The sequence below is a fragment of the Megascapheus bottae genome, chromosome X (genome assembly GCF_031878675.1).
Source record: "Megascapheus bottae isolate mThoBot1 chromosome X, mThoBot2.hap1, whole genome shotgun sequence".
NCBI lineage: Eukaryota > Metazoa > Chordata > Mammalia > Rodentia > Geomyidae > Megascapheus > Megascapheus bottae.
Genome location: NC_143547.1, coordinates 51,922,345 through 51,944,300, shown reverse-complemented (window position 1 = coordinate 51,944,300; position 21,956 = coordinate 51,922,345). Strand labels below are relative to the sequence as shown.

General features: G+C 36.1%; 1 protein-coding gene across 1 annotated transcript in view; it reads left to right on the top strand.

Annotated features, from left to right (window-relative positions):
* Window positions 1–21,956, top strand: part of Brwd3 (bromodomain and WD repeat domain containing 3) — a 109,632-nt gene that overhangs the window by 76,130 nt on the left and 11,546 nt on the right. Inside the window, exons 23-37 of the mRNA XM_090326591.1 lie at window positions 282–450; window positions 1,241–1,354; window positions 2,628–2,735; window positions 4,354–4,478; window positions 5,270–5,352; window positions 10,228–10,339; window positions 11,586–11,647; window positions 12,424–12,579; window positions 13,015–13,135; window positions 14,799–14,924; window positions 15,011–15,089; window positions 16,862–16,918; window positions 17,566–17,706; window positions 19,053–19,121; window positions 20,904–21,056. Coding sequence (XP_090182717.1) covers window positions 282–450; window positions 1,241–1,354; window positions 2,628–2,735; window positions 4,354–4,478; window positions 5,270–5,352; window positions 10,228–10,339; window positions 11,586–11,647; window positions 12,424–12,579; window positions 13,015–13,135; window positions 14,799–14,924; window positions 15,011–15,089; window positions 16,862–16,918; window positions 17,566–17,706; window positions 19,053–19,121; window positions 20,904–21,056 — 1,675 coding nt within the window. The remainder of the gene's footprint in view (window positions 1–281; window positions 451–1,240; window positions 1,355–2,627; window positions 2,736–4,353; window positions 4,479–5,269; window positions 5,353–10,227; window positions 10,340–11,585; window positions 11,648–12,423; window positions 12,580–13,014; window positions 13,136–14,798; window positions 14,925–15,010; window positions 15,090–16,861; window positions 16,919–17,565; window positions 17,707–19,052; window positions 19,122–20,903; window positions 21,057–21,956) is intronic.

The window sequence follows — 21,956 nt, the reverse complement described above, 5'->3', positions numbered from 1 at the left end:
CACTTCAGCCTTCTATATGTGTCTTAAAGCAACCTATTTACAAGGTTCATATTAATTTTGAAGAGTTTTGTGGCCCACTTGGGGGTTTTAAATCCTATTATAGGATAGTTAATATTATGCTTTATGTAAGAAGCATTTCATTGATGTCACATTATCAAAATTCTATATTGATACTTTAAATTATTCAAATCATATTATTTGAAATTTAAAAACAAAACAAAATGTCTATCCCTTACAAATTTTTTTTCTAAACTTAATTTGGAATTTTCATTTATTTACAGTGATTCATCAAGTGAATATTCTGATTGGACAGCAGATGCTGGAATAAACTTGCAACCACCAAAAAGACAAACCAGACAGGCAACACGGAAAATATGCAGCAGTTCGGAAGAAGATAATGTGAAGTCAATAGATGAAAAGCAAAAGAAACCCAAACAGACAAGAAAGAAGGTATGTAAATAAATGAGTTTTTTAATTTTGCTTTTATGGTTTTTGTGTTTGTTTTACCTTTCATACATGAATATTTAGAGTAATATTTAACTTTCCTTTAAGAATATTTTGGCAGAGCAACAAGGCAAGTGAAATCCTGAGTAGCTAGGATTACAGGCATGAGCTACTAGTACCTGGCACAATGTATATAGGTGCAAAAGTACAGCAATTATGTTTATGGTGGGCGGTGGTGTCTCACACCTGTAATCCTAACTACACAGGAGGCTGAAATCTAAGATGTTATGACTGACCTCTCATTAACTACCAAGACAGCCAGAAGAGGAGTTGTAGTACAAATGCTAGAACTCTAGAGTTAAGGCAAAAAAAAATCTCACAGGCAGTGCACAGGCCCTGAGTTTAAACCCATCTAGTACTCGTACCAATTAAGAAAAGGTTATATACATAGTTCTTAAGATTGCAGGGCCAGGAGTTTGGCCTAGTGGTAGAGTGCTTGCCTAGCTTGCATGAAGACCCAGGTTCGATTCCTCAATACTACATACATAGAAAAAAGCTGGAAGTGTTGCTGTGGCTCAAGTGGTAAACCTCTAATCTTGAGAAAGCCCAAGGACAGTGCTCAGGTCCTGAGCTCAAGCCCCAGGACTGGCAAAAAAAAATTGTTTAAGATTTGTACGCTGTAGGTTTTTAGTAACCTGACATTTTTAATCTGCTATTTTTCATACTGTTCTTGCTTAAGTATTTATGAGCTATGTTTACACAAACACTGTAAATTGTAAATATCTTTATGTTTTAGAAAGGAGGTTTAGTTTCTATGGCAGGTGAGCCCAATGAAGAATGGTTTGCTCCACAGTGGATATTAGATACCATACCACGTCGTTCCCCGTTTGTTCCACAGATGGGAGATGAGGTAATTTGTTACTCTTTAACAAGAACACTTAGATTAATTACTCTTAGGACATTCATACTGTTCTAGTAAAATTACATAACTCCAATCTTTGCTCCTCTGTTCTATTGTATATTTCTTGATGTTGGTGAAATCAGAAGAAAATAAAGTTAATATTGTACCTAAAATTAAAATTAATTTTATAATTGAAATTATAGTAACATTGTATTAATCATTAAATTCTGATTGCTCAAATCTTCACCCATTTTAAGATTAGCAGTGGGTACATCATACTATCATTAGAATAAAAAAGAAGCAAATCATACCTGGTCATGATGCCTCACACTTATAATCCTAGCTACTCAGGAGGCTTAGATCTGAAGATTGAGGTTTTCCCCAGACACTAAAGAATTTAAGACTCTTATCTCCAATAAATCACTAGAAAATGGAAAGTGGGGCTGTGACTCAAAGGGTAGAGCACCAGCCTTGATCTGAAGAGCTCAGGGACAGCACCCAGGCCCAGAGTTCAAGCCCCATGACCCACAAAGATAAATAAAAATACTCTTAAATAAGTTCTAAAACCTTGGGACCAATTAAAGTAATATGAATATTGTTTTGTAATTACCTTAGATATGAAAGGTATCTTGGGTTGGGAGTTTGGCCTAGTGGTAGAGTACTTGCCTAGTATGCACGTAGACCCAGGTTTGAATCTGCAGTACCACATGCATAGGAAAGAAAAAGCTGGACATTGTGCTTTGGCGCAAGTGGTAGAGTTCTAGCCTTGAGAAAGCCCAAGGACAACACTCAGGCCCTGAGTTCAAGCCTCAGAACTGGCAAAAAAAAGGTATCTTGTAATTGTCAGCCTGATGAATAAGATTAGTTGCTGATTTTCTTTAGATCTTATTAAAATATTTCTTTTCATTCAAGGTAAGACTTTAGAACTAAAAATTTTTAATCCTATTAGAAATGTTTTTTTTAGTAATATTATTACCTGTTTTAAGAGATAGAATAGAAGCAAAGTTGAATTTATTTTAAAAGTTACTCAAAACAAGATTCAGTATACTCTCTGATAAGGGACTCTCCGTTTCACTCTTTATAACCATTTTTGAGTTCATACGATGTTGTATTTAGCCCATGATTCCATACAAATGAGTACTGAGTAAAGATAATTTGATGGGTACAGTACCTTTATTGAACAAAGGTTTTTGGAACTAATTGTATTCTGCAAACAGAAGAGGATGTTGAAGAATAGCTAAATAGAATGGTACTGAATAAAGCCTTATGTTTTCTGTTTTAGCTTATTTATTTTAGGCAAGGACATGAAGCTTATGTGAGGGCTGTAAGGAAAGCAAAAATATACAGTGTTAATTTGCAAAAGCAGCCATGGAACAAGATGGATCTTAGGGTAAGTTCGCCATATTCATAAGCCATGAACTATAGAGCTTTAGGTTTGCTACTTTACACTTGAGCCTTTTCTCAGTTTCATGACTAATTCACTGTTCATTGTGTAAGGTAAATTGATATATAAGTAGCCTTGCTTAAATATGATAAAAATTTCAGAAATATATACACTGTCTTACTGCATTGATTATTTGACATTTCTTTGAGATTTAGGTCCTGGAGTCCACACCAAAGCAAGTATATGAATATTATTCTATCAGAAATTCTGTATATAGAGACTCAGTCTCTGCAAACAGTAAACGTTCTCAAGATTCTCCACATTTTAGAATATCTCAAAAGTTACAAGCCATAAGAAGCCTAGAAACAGGCGACCCTTCATTGGATTATCTCTATTAATATAGTACCTATGTAGCTATATAAGGTTTAGCAAAGTAGATATGTCTGTTTTATTTCAAGGTACTGTCTTTCCATAGATAAGTTCATTCATTTATATATAATTGCATAGAGATACACATATTTAAGTTTATGTGTTTCAGTATCACGAGCCATATGGCTGACAACTATTATGAGTCAAGTGAAAATTGAATTTAGTTTTAAGAATCAAGGGAATGTGTAAAACAGAATTTGTTATTTCTAATCCTAACTGTGGCTCTCATAAATTGTAGGATGTTGCATGTGTGTGCTATAAGACTAGGCTTTGGAATAAGACTGAATTTTCAATCCTACCATTGCTTATGCTAATGTGTGACTTTAATCAAGTTCTTATAATCAAGTCCCACGAGAATCAGTAGTCTTAAATGTATTAAATAATGTCCAAGATTGTTGGCACTGTACAGATTCAAAACTCTGTCATCTCAAACCCATACATGCATGCACAGATACAGATATGATCACACACACACACGTGCATGCGCTTATAGGTGCTTATATATTATATTTCTGCTAGTGATGGGAGGTTTTTTTGTTTTTGATGTTGTTGTTTTTAAAACTAGACAGCCTACTGACCTTGGGGAGCTCTTTTTTTTTTAAGATTATATGACTGTACTGTACATGAGACCAATAGAATTTGTTTCTATAAGATGAGGGTTTGAGGGACTGGGAGTGTAGCCTAGTGGTAGAGTGTTTGCCTGGCATGCACAAAGACCCAAGTTCGATTCCTCGGTACCACATACATAGGAAAAAGGTGGAAGTGGTACTGTGGCTCAAGCGGCAGAGTGCTAGCATTGAGCAAGAAGTGTCCAACGGTAATGCCCAGGCCCCGAGTTCAAGCCCCAAGACTTGAAAAAAATAAGAGGGTTTTGGGGCCTAAGAATATGGTCTAGTGGTAGAGTGCTTGCTTAGCATGAGAGAGAGAGAGAGAGAGAGAGAGAGAGAGAGAGAGAGAGAGAGAGAGAGAGAGAGAGAGAGAGAGAGAGAGAGAGAACAGGGACATGAATTTTGGAAATTTTACCTAAAGAATCCTGTTTATATTTGATTTTATTACCTTTGACACTCAATGTAGTCCCTGGCATTTGGTGAGTATTCAGATAATTCTCAAGTTGTTAAAATAATAATGGCATATCATGTAGACGTTAGGTAATTTATTTTTATTGTAAATAAATTGTTGGTATTTTCCTGTACAGGAACAAGAATTTGTTAAGATTGTAGGTATCAAGTATGAGGTGGGACCACCTACACTATGCTGTTTGAAGCTTGCATTTCTGGACCCCATTTCTGGCAAAATGACTGGAGAGTCATTTTCCATTAAGTGAGTACATGTTTGTGGTTCTGTGTGTGGGTATATATATTAATACTCACTTCATTCTGCAGATTACAGTACTGGTGGGAAAAATTCTATAGCATTAGTACAGAGTTAGTGTTTTTTGGGAGAACTGTCATTTGAGGGGCTTGGGCTTGGGCGATGTTCCTGAGCTCCTTTGGTCAAGGTTATCATGCGGTCACTTAAGCCACAGCTCCACTTCCCATTTTCTGATGGTTGATTGAGAGTCTCTTGAACTTTGTTGCCCAAACTGGCAACACACGCGCGCATGTGTGTGTGCATGCTAGTATGCTTATATATATTCCTAAAGATTTAAGAACTAAAAAAAATTTAGAATTAAAAAAACTTCTAAGGGCATGCTAGTATGCTTGAATTATATAGTTGCTGTAATATATCGCTTTATAATAGTAAGAATAATAATGGTTCTTTTCCTAACACTGAATTTAAAATTTAAGGGAATGGAAATATTTGTTTATACTCTTCTTGTAAAAAAAATCTTTAATGTGCCGTAACCTAGTGGCTCACACTGCCTAGCTACTCAAGAGGCTGAGATCTAAGGATTGTGATTTGAAGCCACCCCAGGCTAAAAAGTTTCCATGAGAGTGGAATTTCCAGTTTACCGTGAGAAAACTAGAAGTGAAGATAGGGCTCCAGTGGTAGAGTGCTAGCCTTAAACAAAAACTTTCAATGACAGTGCCTAGGTCATGAGTTCAAACCCAATGGCCAAAAAAAAAGGTATTGTTCTATATTGAGTCTACCATGCTTTATTTTCTGTATAGATATCATGATATGCCAGATGTCATTGATTTCCTTGTGCTACATCAGTTTTATAATGAAGCCAAAGAAAGGAACTGGCAGATTGGTAAGTATGAAATTGCCAATTAATAAGTATTAAATCTAAGATAGAGCAACATTTTTACATATAAATTAAAACTAAAGTAACACTGAACTGGAAAATTTGTCTAATCTCTTAGCCAATATAGGAAAATTAGTGCTTTTTCATTTATATTTAAGTGATAATTGCCAAGAGTGTAATACATGCCATGATTTCCCTTCATTCCTACTCTCACTTTATTATTTTTTTATTGTCAGGGTAATATATAGAGGGGTTACAGTTACATTTGCCAGGTAGTATGTGCATTGCTTCTTACACATTAATACCCCTTCTCATGTTTTTTTCCCCATCTGCCTCCACTTACCCCCTCCCAATAATCTTGTTTTCCCCCCTTCCCTTTCCTATTTCAAATAAACAAATGTATGTACAATATACCAGGTAACAAAGTCAGATACAGTAACAATATGAGATTAACCAAAGGGAAAAAGAAGAGAAGAGAAATAACATAGTACATTAAGAAGAATGATCATACAAGATAAAGCTCTTGTTTCCATATCCTAGAGATCCTTTCATTTAGTCTTATCCTATCTGACCTTATGAACCTAAGGTTTTGAGCTACTGTAAACCTCTGCTTGTAGAGTACTAGATGTGTACTAATTATTAGAAATGAGGGAAACCATGGAGCCTATGTTCCTTTGGGTCTGGCTTACTTAATGCAAAGACTTGGAATAAAAATCATATTTCCTTACAAATGGAGCGATGTCTTTTTTTCTGATGGCAGCACAGAATTCCATTGTGTATAAGTACCACATATTCTTGATCCAATCCCCTACTGAGGGGCATCTAGGTTGATTCCAGGTCTTCTCTATGGTAAATAGTGCTACAATAAGCATCGTGCTCCCCATTCTTACTTTATAGTTTTTAAAATTGCCCTTCATTTTGAATCAGAAATGTTAGACCATCCCACTTCATCTAATGATATGGATGAAGTTTAGCTTATGTGTTGGACCTATTGATCACTTAGCTGTCTTCCTTTTAACCAGCTGACTATTACAGTTAATATGTTCACTTAATTCTCATGTAGTAGCCTTAGGCTACACTGTACAATTTAACATTAGTTATCTCATCATATGAGACAAGAGCTGAAGAGACCACAATCACATAACGTATTTTGGTGCTGGTCCTGGGGCATTCTCCCTGTGATTTTTCATTGAAGGCTTGCTCTCCACCACCTGAGTTATAGTTTATCATCCAGATTTTTTTTGGCCAGTCCTGGGCTTGAGCTCAGGGCCTGAGCAATGTCCTTGGACTTTCTCAAGGCTAGAGCTCTACCACTTGAGCCTCAGCACCACTTCCGGCTTTTTTCTATGTATGTGGTACCAAGGAATCAAACCCGGGTCTTCATGCATGCTAGCCAAGCACTTTAACCACTAGGCCAAACTCCTGGCCCACTCATCCAGATTTTTGATGGTTAACTGGGGATAAGAATCTTGTGAAATTTCCTACCTGGGCTGGCTTCAAACTGTGGTCTTCAGATTTCAGCCTCCCCAGTAGCTAGGATTATGGTTAAGAGCCACCAGGCCTGGCCAGACCATTTATTATCTATAAGTATTTACATTTCTTAAGTATGCACAAGTACAGACTAATGACTATACAGAATTGGATGTTATCTATTGTTCTATATGGAATTATAAATGAAACATTGGAAACATAAGAAAATTGAATTATTTGTATATTTCGACACTTAACTATATTTTGTCGATTCTAGTTTTCTCTTTCACTCTTTTCCTCCTTTTATGTTTACCTCCCTGTTTCTATTCTATCTCATTCTTGTTCCTATACTTTCGTGTGTGTGTGTGTGTGTGTGTGTGTGTGTGTGTGTGTGTGGAGAGAGAGAGAGAGAGAGAGAGAGAGAGAGAGAGAGAGAGAGAGAGAGAGAGAGTGAGAGAGAGAGAGATAGATGGGATTTGGACTCTGGCCTGGGCATTTTCCTTGAGCTCTCCAGCTCAAGGCTACCACCATGTCTCCAGAGCCATAGTACCACTTCCCATCTTATGGTGGTTAATTGTAGATAAGAATCTCAGGACTTTTTGTCCCCGGTCTGGCTGTGAAATGCAATCCTCAGATCTCAGCATCCTGCGTAGCTGGGATTACAGAGGTGAACCGCTGCGCCCAGCCTCTGTTTTCTTACTAGAAAGAGTAGTATGACAAAAATGTAAAGGAAAAATTCAAAAGTGTTTATAGTTTAAATCATTCTCTGAAATATCCAATGTCTTTTACACATTTATATATGTATATATAATTAAAAATGCTTTTGTAGCTGTTTGTTGGGGCCTCATGCCTATAATCCTAACTTCTCAAAGGACTGAGATCTAAGTATCACAATTCAACGCCAGCCTGCCAAAAGTAGAGCTATAGCTCAATTGGTAGTGCTACCCTTGAGCAAAAGAAGCTCAGGGACAGTGTCAATGCCCTGAGTTCAAGTCCCAAGACTGACACAAAAATAATTTTTTGAAGCTGTAGTATATATGTAATTTGGGGTGGATTGCTCCTCAGCCTGACTTAGAATCTTTACTCTGGCTGTTACTGGTTACTTGGTATTGAATATGTTTTTAGTAGAAATGACTTATAGAAAGCACTTATAATGGTACCTAATACATGCTAATACTAATAAGTAAATGTTTATTTAATATTTAGTTTTTTGTGTATGTTTTTTGCCGAGGCTTGAGCTCAGGGCCTGGGTACCTTCCCTTAGTTTTCTCACTCAAGTATAGCATTCTACCACTTTAGCCACAGATCCTTTCTGGCATTTTGATTGTTAACTGGAGATAAGAATCTCATAAACCTTTATGTTTGGGCTGGCTTTGAACAAGAGTCCCCAAATCATAGCATCCTGAGTAGCTAGGGTCATAGGTGTGAGCTACAGTGACTGGCAGTATTTTAGTATTTTTAATTTTTTATTTATTCCAGGTGATGGTGTGAATTACGTTTTTTAAATTTTATTTCTTTATCTTCCAGGAATTTAAAGTTAGTTTTGAAGTAGCACACACTTATAATACAAGGAGATTTCATTGTGATAATTTCATATGTACATTCAGTGCACCCACCTTAAATATTCACTCTAGACCCTTGCCTGTGACTTATAACTATATCCTAGCTACGCAGGAGGCTGAGCTCTGAGGATTGTGGTTCAAAGCCATTGTGGGCAGGAAAGTCCTATGTTAGCCCTAGCTTTGAACAGAAATGATCTCAGGGGGGCTGGGAATTTGCCTAGCGTGCATGAAGACCTGGGTTCACTTCCTTGGTACCACATACATAGAAGAAAACTGGAAGTGCTGCTGTGGCTCAAGAGATAGAGCTCTCACCTTGAGAAAGTCCAAGGACAGTGGTCTGGCCCTGAGTTCCAAGCCAGGATTGGCCAAATAAATAAGTCTCAGGAATAGAACCCAGGCCCAGTATTTAAGCACCAGCACCCAGGCAGGAGGGAAAAATAAAAAGCTTTTACACCAAGTTTCCTTTTTTCCCCCTTCTACCTCTCCCTCTTTTGACTATGGTGGATTTCACTGTGCTATTGTCATATATGCACAATAACCTTTTTCAGTTCCCTTTATCCTTCAGTATCTCTCTTTCCTCTCCTATGCTTTCTTGGAGAATTCTCTTTTATAAAAACATGCACGAAAAGCTTTTTTTTGTTCAGGGTAGTTTGTTTCTGTACTTCTTAAGCTATTTATAGGTAGAAGATTAGTGCGGGTTCATCATTCCTTTTCTAAATACTAATAGTTCTCCAAAATCCAAAACTTTCTGAATAGCGTGTTTAATTTAGCATTTTACATTTTCGGATGAAAGATGTTCTTCTAGTAAAGTCTATGCAAATGGTCCAAATCTGAGAAATTGAAATTCTGAAACATTTCTATTGTCAAATATGTCAGTGAAGTCATACTTATCGTGAATATTTGTTTCAAGTCATGAATATTTGTCTCAGGTCAAAAGGTAAGAAAAGAAACATTAATATGCATATAATATATAATTCAATAAGGACTATATCTAATGCTTACCCACAGTGATTGACAAAAGTTAAAACTACATTTGGTAGCATTGTTTAAGAAGACATGGATGAAGCTATTGAAATATGGTTGTACAAAGGAAAACACAATATATGTATATCTACAACACCATAATAAAAGCATTGTTGCCATCAGTACACTCTAAGTAATGAATTATGGAAGAATAAAATAGGCTGGATACAGGAGCTGGGAGGCCTAATGCAGTGGGAGAATGGGGATGAGTATGCTTAGCTTAGTTTATTTGTATATATGGAATTGAAACAGTGAAACCCATTGCAAACGATTTAAGATGGAATCTGGGTGCACAACAGAGGTGTACAGAGATTAGGATGTGTACAGAGATTAAGATGTGTGATATGTCTAAATACCTCCCCCCCTTCCTGCACAATTAATGCATGCTCATCAAAAGATGAAGATAGTCTAGGAGTTTGACCTAGTGGTAGAGTGCTTGCCTAGCATGCACGAAGACCCGGGTTCACTTCCTCAGTACCACATACATAGAAAAAAAGCCAGAAGTGGTGCTGAGGCTCAAGTGGTAGAGCTCTGGCTGTAAGAAAGTCCAAGGACAGTGCTCACTCTCTGAGCTCTAAGCCCAGGACTGGCAAAAAAAGAGATGAAGACATGGACATACGTGGTGTATTGTAGACTTTTTTCCACCTAAAAATCCAAACCGTTTTTACAGATTTTAGTAAGCTTGACTTACCTGGAAACCTCAGTTTGAAATACCTGATAATGCTAGATTTACTGCTGCTTTGTATTAAAGAAAACTATCAATTAGATGGAAATAATGCTGTTACTTTCAAAAGTACCTTCTTAAGAATTTTTCAAAACATTATAGGTGATAGATTCCGAAGTATAATAGATGATGCCTGGTGGTTTGGAACTGTGGAGAGTCAGCAGCCTTTTCAACCAGAGTATCCTGATAGCTCATTCCAGTGTTACAGTGTTCAGTAAGTATAGTTGTTAAGACTCTTTTTTTCTTAAAATAATAGTAGTTTTGTGTTATGGCCTTACAATAAATCCTATCAGATATAACTTTTTTCTGACTTAGTAGTCTTACAATAACTGTACTTGAAGGAATAAAAGAATACATGTTGAGCAGAATTTGATGACGAAACTGTTGACCTACTGAACTAAAGATACTGCTACATCTCTGCTGTCTGCATTTTCTTTTTCTTTTTTTTCTTTTCTTTGCCAGTCCTGGGGCTTGAACTCAGGGCATGGACAATTTTTTCTCAAGGCTAGCACCTTGCCACGTGAGCCATAGCACCACTTCCAGCATTTTCTGTATATGTGGTTCCAGAGGATTGAACCCAGGGCTTTGTGCATGCTAGACAAGCATGCTCCTGGCCCCCTGTCTGCATTTTCTCTTAAGTAACTACTTTTTTTTGCCAGTCCTGGGCTTGAGCTCAGAGACTGAACTCTGTCCTTGGGATTTCTCAAGGCTAGAGCTCTACCACTTGAGCCTCAGCACCACTTCCGGCCTTTTCCTGTGTATGTGGTACCAAGGAATCAAACCCGGGTCTTCGTGCATGCTAGGCAGGCACTTTACCACTAGGCCAAACTCCTGGCCCCATAACTCTACTTTTAGATATGAATTGAAGCTATCTTTCATGGAGAACACTAAAATCACCTTAATATTTAAAATAAATTTTAGTGCTGGAATACAGCACTGAATATTATTACAATACTCTTTTGTTTAATGTTGTAAATTCTAATGGAGGTGATGTGACTAGATTCTTCTGTGATATTATTTTCTTCGCAATATTTACTTTAATTCTTGAAATCCCAGTGTTATAAGATTCCTACTGAATGGAGTTTTATAAGAATGATAGAAACTTGTTTATGTTGTAAGGAATACCTTATAAACTTTTCATATTGCAGACATAAAAATGAATGATACTCCATTAAATAAACTCTTCACTTGAAAGTAAGGTGAAAAGATATATCTTGTATTCATTCCATCGATTAATACTACATATATGCTTGCTTGGAACATCAACAGAAAATGCCAATTGTAGACTTATTGCTCAGTGAGTTTCATATTGATAGGCTATGTTTTGTTTTACCTAGAGATTCATTACTGCTTAAACATCATTGTACTTTTTAAATGTCATGCCTAAAAACTCATGCAACTTAGCTAGTATATGAAAGTAAATGCTTATGAATTTGATTTGTGTCATCTTTTTTTTATAGCTGGGACAATAATGAGAGAGAAAAGATGAGCCCTTGGGATATGGAACCAATTCCAGAAGGAAGTAATAAACTTTTTAAATTTATTTTAAATTTATTATATTAAGAGTAAAAAGTTTTATGTGGGGGGAGGTGGCTCATGCCCATAATCCTAGCTACTCAGAAGGCTGAGATATCTGAGGATCACAGTTCGAAGCCAACCTGGGCACCAAAACCCGGCAGAGTCTTCAACTAACCGCCAGAAAACCAGAAGTGCATTGTGGCTCTAGGGGTAGGGTGGTAGCCTTGAGCTGAAGTGCTCAGGGACAGCGTTGAGGCCCAGAGTTCAAGCCCCATGACCAAACCATTACCCTCAAAAAAGAGGTTTTAATTCCATAAGTCAAGTTATATGTATATATTAATGAATGGCACTCCTCCCAGCCCTACTGTAAAGCTACATAGTTCATTTTTACCTAATGTACATTGAATATAATAACTGCATTTGTTCACTCTTCTGCCTCTGTTTGTGTGTCTGCAACCCCCCTCCAGTATTATACTTTAAAAATCTATTGTAACCGAGCATCAGTGGCTCATGCCTATAAGCCTGGCTACTCAGGTGATTGAGATCTCAGGATCTCGGTTCAAAGGCAGCCCAGGCATTCTCACTGTGAAACTTATCTCCGATTAACCACTGGAAAACTGTAAGTGGCCCTGTAGCTCAAATGATGGAGCACTAGCCTTGAGCACAGAGAAGCTCGGGGACAGCCTCACAACAGATAAAAATAATTCTAATTCTTGTGAAATTAAAGTAACAGCAGTATCATGATGGGAACTAATTGTTTCTAAATTTTCTTATATCTAGCTGCCTTTCCAGATGAAGTTGGTGCTGGTATTCCTGTGTCCCAGGAAGAACTAACTGCTTTGCTGTACAAACCCCAAGAAGGAGAGTGGGGGGCTCATTCTAGAGATGAGGAGTGTGAACGGGTTATTCAGGGCATCAACCATCTTCTTTCCCTGGGTACGGTGAATTTTAAAAAAATATTAGGGGAATATAAGAGAGCTAAGAAAACCAGCAGAATTCTAAGTTCTACAAAAGGAAATAGAGCTTATACTTCCCTCACTGTATCACTGTATAATTCCCATTTATTTCAAGAGACATAATGATTATAGTTTAATATTAACATTTTATATACCTGGCTAAAGTAGTAACTGATAAACTTTTTCAACACTTTGGGGGTACGGATAATAATGAAGGCCGGGATATAAATGTCTTTTTCTTTCTTGAATTATTTTGGCTCTCTAGCTATTTTCTGATCAGTGGGTGAATAAAAATGATTCATGTTGTTTCAGAAATGTATCTTGCCCCTCCCTTCGTGTTTACATATGAATATTCATTAGCATGAAGTCTTGTGTCTTGTAAAAGATTTTTTTTTTGATTTTGATAATTTTGTAGATTTTGCCAGCCCTTTTGCTGTTCCAGTGGATCTCAGTGCCTACCCCTTGTATTGTACTGTAGTTGCCTATCCAACTGACCTCAATACCATCAGACGGAGACTTGAAAATCGCTTTTACAGGTTTGATTACTTCTGTCATTTAAGTCAGTTTGGGTGCTTGCCCTTTTGAGCTGTGTTGTGCATATGTGCAGCATGCACATGTGTATTTGTTACAGTGCTAAGGCTTGAACTCAGGACCTGTGCACCATCCAGATAATTTTTCTCAAGTCCAGTGCTCTACTGCTTGAGCCACAATGCCACTTTTTCAGTTTATTGATGATGAGTCTCACGGACTTTTCTTGCCTGCGCTGGCTTCATACCATGATCCTCAGATCTCAGTCTCCTGAGATTGTAAGAATGAGCCAGGAGCACCCAGAGAGATCTTTGTTTCCAGAGCACAAAATAATCATCTATAAAATAATCATCTGTACACTCACTTCAAAATTTCTTCTAAGAATTTGAAGCTCTACTTTCCTTTTACTTAGTAGATTATCTCCTTTGCAAGGTTTAATAATTGGGTAATAAAGACAAGGAGATAAAAAAGAAGTAGCACAAATTGTGTATGAAACAAAAACTATAGTTAATTTTATTTTGTTAAAAGTGGATTAAGGGGTTTTGGGGTGGGGAAGGGAAATGGAGACAAAAACATGAGAAAGAGGTATCGATGTGTGAGGAGTAATGCACCCACTACTTTACCAATGTAACTATAACCCCTCTATACATTATCCCAACAATAAAGAAAACTGGATTAAGGGATTTGTAAATTTATGATTAAAATGCTACATTGATATGGAGTATGTTTCAATCCTTTGAATCAACTTAGAATTTATTAACATTGATTTTTACACCATATTTCAAATGACATGTTTAACAAACGAGTATTCAAGAAGGGAATCTCTACAATCACTGGCACTTATTTTTTAGAACATAATCAAAATTAGACTAAGGGTTTGTATATCATAGATACACATTAATTTATGAAATAAAACAATAAACTGAAAATTATATCAACTTTTAATTACATTTTTATTAGATTATTTTAAATAGATTTATTATTTTTATTTTTCCCTTGTTTTTGGTTGGGATGGAATGACTGTGGGGGTGCTTTAGGAGGTAGCAATAAGCTCTGATCTATATCTGCTCCTCTATAACTATATTCCAGTCTCTTCAATTGGGAAACTGGATACATTTTGATCACATTATATATGGCATAAATACAACTAAGTAAAAATCTTATGTTTCTCCTAGTGCTTCTTGTTTTTCTTGATGCTTTATTAACTAAATCTTATTCTGATTTTATCAAAATGTTTTTTGTTACAAAGTCACTCTTTACCCACTATGTGCTGAGTTAGATCTGTTCTGAATTCTATTCTTTCTTTTTTGCCAGTCTTGTGGCTTAAATTCAATGCCTGGGCACTGTCCCTGAGTTTCTTTTGCTCAAGGCCATAGTACTAATTCAGTTTTTCTGTTTTATGTGGTACTGGGCTTTATGCAACCTAGGCAAGCACCCTACCACTAAGCCACATTCCCACCCCTATTCTAAGTTCTAATAGGTCATCTAGTGATTTAAAATTCCTGCCTGTGGGAAACTATCATCCCTCTTGTCAGTGTACATCAGTTATGCATATATATTGTAACATTCATATATTGGAATTTTTCCAACTTAATATGAGTGCCTAAATATATTCTGAGAATGAAATTGAAATGTATTAGCCAAGGTAACAGAATATTTTTTCTTTTATAGGAGAATATCAGCATTAATGTGGGAGGTGCGCTATATTGAGCATAATGCTCGGACTTTCAATGAGCCAGATAGTCCTATAGTTAAAGCAGCCAAAATTGTAACAGATGTCTTGCTTCGATTTATTGGGTAAGAAACAGTTTAATCTGTTAAAGAGACTAGCTTCTGATGTTTCAAACATATTCAAATTATTTTTGAATTATCTTGTTTCTTAGGGATCAGAGCTGCACTGATATATTGGATACTTATAATAAAATTAAAGCAGAAGAATTAAACAGTACTGATGGAGAAGAGGTAAGAATTACTTCAGGATGAGTAAGAATGAATTCTTTTTCTGTTATTTGGAAGCACAGTAAATGTTACATGTTAATGTAATTGACTAGGACTAGTAGAAAGATGTTGGATGCTAGTTGAATATCTGCATCTTAAATTAAATTCTTTAACCTATTCAAGGGGACTACTCAAAAAATTAAGTAGTGCTGCCTGATTTCCTTACAGACAAATGGCCAGTCATTCTGTATGACTCAGTAGCTTTCAGTGATGAGAAATCAACAGTTTTTAATTTGTAGGCCTCAGAACAGTGACTCAGATAGACTTCTACAGATATTTTTATTTTATTTTGAAAGTATACATTTGAAGCACTATTTGTTTTTTATTTAAAGAATTTATTAACATTGATTCACATCATATTTCAAATTAAGTGTTTAACAAGCAAGTATTAGGCTACTTGATTTTTGAAAATTTGTCAATGTGCATCAGTCTCTTGTGAATGAAATGAAATTAGTATTCTCGATTATCACACACCCACTTTTGCCACAGATCCACATACCTAACTTATTTTCAAAAAAATCTTATTTTATTTTATTTTATTTTTGCCAGTCCTGGGCTTGAGCTCAGGGTCTAAGCACTGTCCTTGGACTTTCTCAAGGCTAGAGCTCTACCACTTGAGCCTCAGCACCACTTCCGGCTTTTTTCTATGTATGTGGTACCAAGGAATTGAATCTGGGTCTTTGTGCATGCTAGACAAGCACTTTACCACTAGGCAAACTCCCGGCCCATAAAACCATATTTTAAAACTGATTAGCATTATTTCATAATCTTTACTGGGAAACAATTCACCTGAGGGGTAAATGACCATAATAATTCTAGTTCTGATGTTATTCATATTTGTTATATCTGTTCTAATAATCTCCAGTGCTGATCTTACTTTCTTTTAGTAAGGTAGTTCTAAATACAAAATATTGCAGTATTTGGAACGAAATACTCTATATAGAAAAGAGAAATGGTATTTACATAGCATAATAAACATAACTGCGTATTTTATTCACTATATATAACTGAGCGTAAATGAATTAATGTCATTTACACAACACTTAGCTGTAAGGAAAACATATACCAATTATACAGTTCACCTGTTAAAACTCAAATTTGCCCTTCACTTTCCCCATACTTAAAGCATATTTATTTATTTAGAATATATACATTACACAGGTGTCTCAGTCCTCACAGTAGGTCCTGTATTTAGTGCACATTTGTGTTTTTCCTGGGGAAAAAATGCATTTCTTAAAATAATGATTAATTATGAATATTTTGTAATTACATTATATTACCTGGGAATGACATAGAATACTTTCTTCTTTCTCTACCCTCCCTCCTCTTTCCCTTATTTCTGTATTTTTTTGTTTATCTTGTTGTTGTTGTTTAAATTTTTTAAAAGAATTTATTAACATTGATTTTTTGCATCATATTTCAAATTACATATTTAACAAACAAGTATTCAAGAGGGAATCTCTGTATACGATCACTGGCACTTAGATTTTAGAACATAATTAAAACTAGGCTAAGGGTTTGTATTCTTAATGACACATCTATTTAGTTATTCCCCCATGTCCTTCTTTTCAAACTCAATATGCAAAATTTTGACATGTCTCTTTCCATAAGCCTTTGTTCTGATCCAGTAAAATACAGCAATATATGATTATGTTTGCCATTTATTTGTGAATGTTCATCAAGTTGGTAATCCTTTGAATGTAACTTCATAACTCCTACTATCCCCTTTAATTTAGGATACAGAAATGGTTGATTTAGATTCAGATGGTCCTGGCACTTCATCTGGACGAAGAGTAAGTAGAGAAGTGAATTTTTGAGAATCTTTTTCAGACTTCCTGTGCTGGGGATCCCAGTGACATACTCACATTTGGTTAAGTGCTAGAACTATTAAAAATCACCATTGAGATTTATTATGACAGTGAAGCAAGGATACACATTTGGATGATAGGAAAAAAGGACACAGGAGATGTCTAGAGATATCTGTGTGCAAGTTTTCATATTTCCTCACTCTTATGAGGACAGTGGAGATAATGACATGTGATTAGAGGTCAGTCCCCAAGGTTTTAGATTTGTAAATGAAAAGCAGGTATTCAGTATATATCACATAGTTTATACTAAGTATAATAAATTACCTTTATAATTTTAAAGAACAGCTGAAGTACTGAAAGTATTCCCCAGAATTTATCTTTATTTGATGTCTTGAAGAGAAAGCATTTATTTTTATTTGCAGTTCAGATTTTCTTAAGACTATTTGAATTCCTGCCATTTGAATGAAAGCAATACCTAGTTTTTGTTGGTGTAATATTTACCAGGGAAAATAATGGCTACTTTAAAAACTAAATACCTTAAATAGTTTTCCTCTGATTTACAAAATACATGAACACTTGGGTTATATGAGAATATCAATGAAGAGTTAGATTGTTATTTTTTTAATGTCTAGGTCAAATATCGAGGCAGAAGACAATCTTCAAAGTTAAATCCTGATGCATGGAGAAAACAATGCAAAGAACTGTTGAGCCTCATTTATGAACGTGAAGATTCAGAGCCATTTAGACAGCCAGTCGATCCTCCTTCTTACCCAGTAAGCACACAAGTCGTGTAAATACCAACATGATAATTTCCTATAACTGTAAGCCTTTGTAACAATTTTAAAGCTAACGTGCTAACACGCTAACAATTTTAAAACTGACTTCCCTTCCTCCTTCCCATCTTCCTTTATTTTTTCCCTATATTTTTATTATAATTAGTAGAAGGGTTACATTATATTCACCAGCTAGAAGGTGCAATACTTCACAAACATTGACACCCTTTCTCATGTCTTGGTCCCCATTGCCCTCCCCCTACCCCTCCCATCCTCCTTTTCTCCTTTTCTTTATACTTTATCTCCTTCCTTCATCTTTTGAGTTCTCATGACTTTCTAAAATATTTGTAATATATTTGATATGTAAATTTTACAGGTGTAAGCCAAATTAAAATTGGTTTTTGTATTCCTTCTGCCTTTATTTCAGATTTTTCAAAATGTACTCTTTGTTTTGTTTTTGTTTTTGTTTGTTTTTTGCCAGTAGTGGGATATGAACTCAGGGCCTGGGCACTATTCCAGAGATGCTTTTGCTCACTGTAACACTTGAGACACAGTGCCACTACCAGACTTTTCTGTTTATGTAGTACTGAGGGGTCAAACCCAGGGCTTCATGCATGCCAGTCAGGCACTTTAACATTAAACCACATTTCCAGGCCCAAAATATAGTAACTTCGAATACAGTGCAGATACTTGGTCAGACACATGTATCAGTTCTGGTAAATTTACATCAAGTATGTTCTTCACATGGCCACTTAATATTCCGCTATTTTCAATAAAGATGAAAATATGAGAACTGAGATTTTAGGATATTCTTTTGAGACAGGATCTTAACAATTAGTCCTTTTCTAGGAGTCTTATTTACTTACATATTAATTACCTTTTTGACAATGAATCCATTTAAACTTTTTCCAGAGAAAATGGTTTGTAAAAGAATACATAAAAACAATATTCAAGAAAGCTTGGTTTATTTGTAGGTTGGGTCTAAGAAATGAGTCTTGTGTTTCTCATAGCAGAGAATGGCAAATGAATTCCATAACTTTAAATTACAACCAATAAGATTGTCATCTTTGGCTGGGAGTTTGACCTAGTGGTAGAGTGCTTGCCTAGCATGCATGAAGACCGGGTTCAATTCCTCGGTACCACATACATAGAAAAGAGCCAGAAATGGTGCTGAGGCTCAAGTGGTAGAGCTCTAGCCTTGAGAAAGCCCAAGGACAGTGCTCAGGCCCAAGATTGTCATCTTTATTAATGGATCTTAGAGCCTTAAATTTTAAAAGTCTTGACATTTTGTAGTGGTGTTCTGGAAATATTATTCATTCATTCATTCATTCATTTTACCCTAATAGGGCCATCAAGAACAAGAAGGAGAATCCTCAGACTCTGTTCCAGAAAGACAAGACTCTTCTCCTTCTGAGGTAGGCCTAGGAATCTCTTCTTTAAAATATGCTGGTTGTGGGCCGGGAGTTTGGCCTAGTGGTAGAGTGCTTGCCTAGCATGCACGAAGACCCGGGTTCAATTCCTCGGTACCCCACATACATAGCAAAAAGCTAGAAGTGGTGCTGAGGCTCAAGTGGTAGAGCTCTAGCCTTGAGAAAGTCCAAGGACAGTGTTCAAGCCCTGAGCCCAAGCCCAGGACTGGCAAAAAAAAATATGCTGGTTGTTTTGTATTTTTTACTTTTAAAAATCTCCATACTGTCCAAAAACTGTAGTTTGTTATTACTGCCTTTTAACTCTATTTTTAACTTTTGTTTCATTTTTTATTTTTTTAACCATTCCTGGGGCTTGAACTTGGGGCTTGGGCACTGTCCTGGGATACTTTTTTGCTCAATGCTAGGACTCTGCCATTTGAGCGGCAGTGCCACTTCCGACTTTCTCTGTGTATATGCTCCTGGGGAATCGAACCCTGGGCTTCATGCATGCCAGGTGTGCACGCTACCACTAGGTCACATGCCCAGCCCAGTTTGTTCCTTTTGTTGGCCATGATTTTTTTGTTGTTGTTGTTCTTTAACTGAACATATTTTCAATATTTTTTCAATATACATACAGATGTCTGTTAGGTTATATAGCTCTAAAACTACTGCAACATAGCAAAAAACATTAGTTACACAATACTACGTCTATATTATTGCTTATTCCTACAGATAATTTAGTTAGTAGGCTTTTTGAGTCTTGAATTTTATTTCTTATTACATACATTACAAAATTTTTCTCTATGACAGACATTATTAAGTATTTTAGAAGCCTTATTGTATTAGAGTGCACCTTGACTTTTTGGCTTAACAAAATAGATATATTTACTGTAAATATGGTTTCTATTAATGATTCCAAGTAGGATAAGTACTTACAGTTGTCACTTTAAAACTTATATCGAGAGATAGCATATAAGATTTAAATTTCGGCTTTTATTCCCTGTAATAATCCTACAAAAACATTAAGGAAAACCTGATAGATTTAAGTTAAAATACAACTTTCCCTCTCCTGTAATCACAATTCAACTAAATTCCCAGTCTATGAAATAGAAGATCTTTAGATGAGACATCAGTTAAAGATTACACTTGGACATGATTGTAGCCACCTGAAATACCACCACTTAGAAGGTGAAGCAAGAAGATTGCGAATTTATGGTCAGCCTGGATTACATGAGACCCTGTCAAAACATGGCCAAGTTCACTTTGACCCTCAATTAGTATTTTAAGTAGAATGTCTATATCTGAGCATCTTGCAAATGCATAGTTGACTTGTGGAGTGAAATTATTGAAATGTAACCAAATAATTTCCTGATTTTCTTGTACATTTTATCAAGGACTAATCCTGTATATAACAGGATGAATTTGAAAAGAAGAAAACATTTCTTGTTTCTTGTGTGGGAAATAGGAATGGGAAACTCTCATATTTTGCTGTCATAAAAGTAATTTGCTGAGCTGCTATAAGTTGCACCATCTTTTGGGCCTTAAGTGGACTTCCATTTTAAGGATTTTATAAACATAACACCACTGATTATGGATTTTTCTGTTGTAATGTTCCATCATTCCTGGCCATTGACTGCAATATAAGTTCTCCAACAAAACCTTATTTCAAGAAGCATCAAATGATGTTAGCCAGACCGTTTTAAGGTGAATTGCTTAGTAAGTAATGCAAAGCTCAGCTCTTTTGTTTTGTGGCTTCAGTGTTTCCATATAATGCCTTATTCTTTATAGGATAATCAAGATGTTATAGACATGCCTATGGACTTCAGCACTGTGAAAGAAACTTTGGAAGCAGGAAACTATGGTAGTCCTCTGGAATTTTATGAGGATGTTCACCAAATATTTAGCAACTCCAAAGCTTATACCTCCAATAAAAAGTCACGGGTATGAAAATTAATATTAGATGGATTAATTAAGCATGTAATCATTATATCATGTGTGTGTGTGTGTGTGTATGTGTGTGCGTGTGCATGAGCGTGCACTCGCACAAATACCTGTGTTAGGTAGTTCTCTTTTGAGAGTATTTTTTTGCCACTATTGGGGCAAAACTCAGGGCCTTAGCACTGTCCTTGGGTCATTTCCTCAAGGCTAGAGCTTTGCCACTTGTGCCACATCACCACTTCCAGCTTTTTCTATGTATGTAGCACCGAGGAATTGAAGCTGGGTCTTTGTGCATGCTAGGCAAGCACTACTACTAGGCCACACTCCTGGCCATCAACAGTTTCTTTTTTCTTTTTTTTTTTCGGGGCGGGGCAGTCCTGTAGCTTGAACTCAGGGCCTGGGCATTGTCCCTAAGCTTCTTTGGCTCAAGGCTAGTATTCATATCACTTGAGTCACAGTGCCACCTCCGGCTTTTTCTGTTTATGTGGTACTGAGGAATTGAACTGAAGGCTTCATACATGCTAGGCAAGCACTCTTCCAATAAGCCACATTCCTAGCCGCTTTGAAAAGCTTTAAGACAAGAACTTTTAGAAGTTATTGAGGTGTGATTCAAGGTCTGAATATGGATTGTCCCTTTATTAAAACAAGAAATGCTCACATATATTTTTCTATCTTTTATCACAATTTGAACAACCTTGTAGAAAAAAAAATCATGTTTGTCTTTCAGTAAGTAGTATCTGGTTAACTTGTAAATCAGTTCCATGATAGGTGTATGTTTACTTATTTCTACCTCATATAAAATGAATCATTCCTGATTTCTTGGACATAAATTTTCTCACATTTGCTTTCCCCTGCCTTAATCATAATTAGGGTAATATATATTTTCTATAGAAAGTTCTAAGT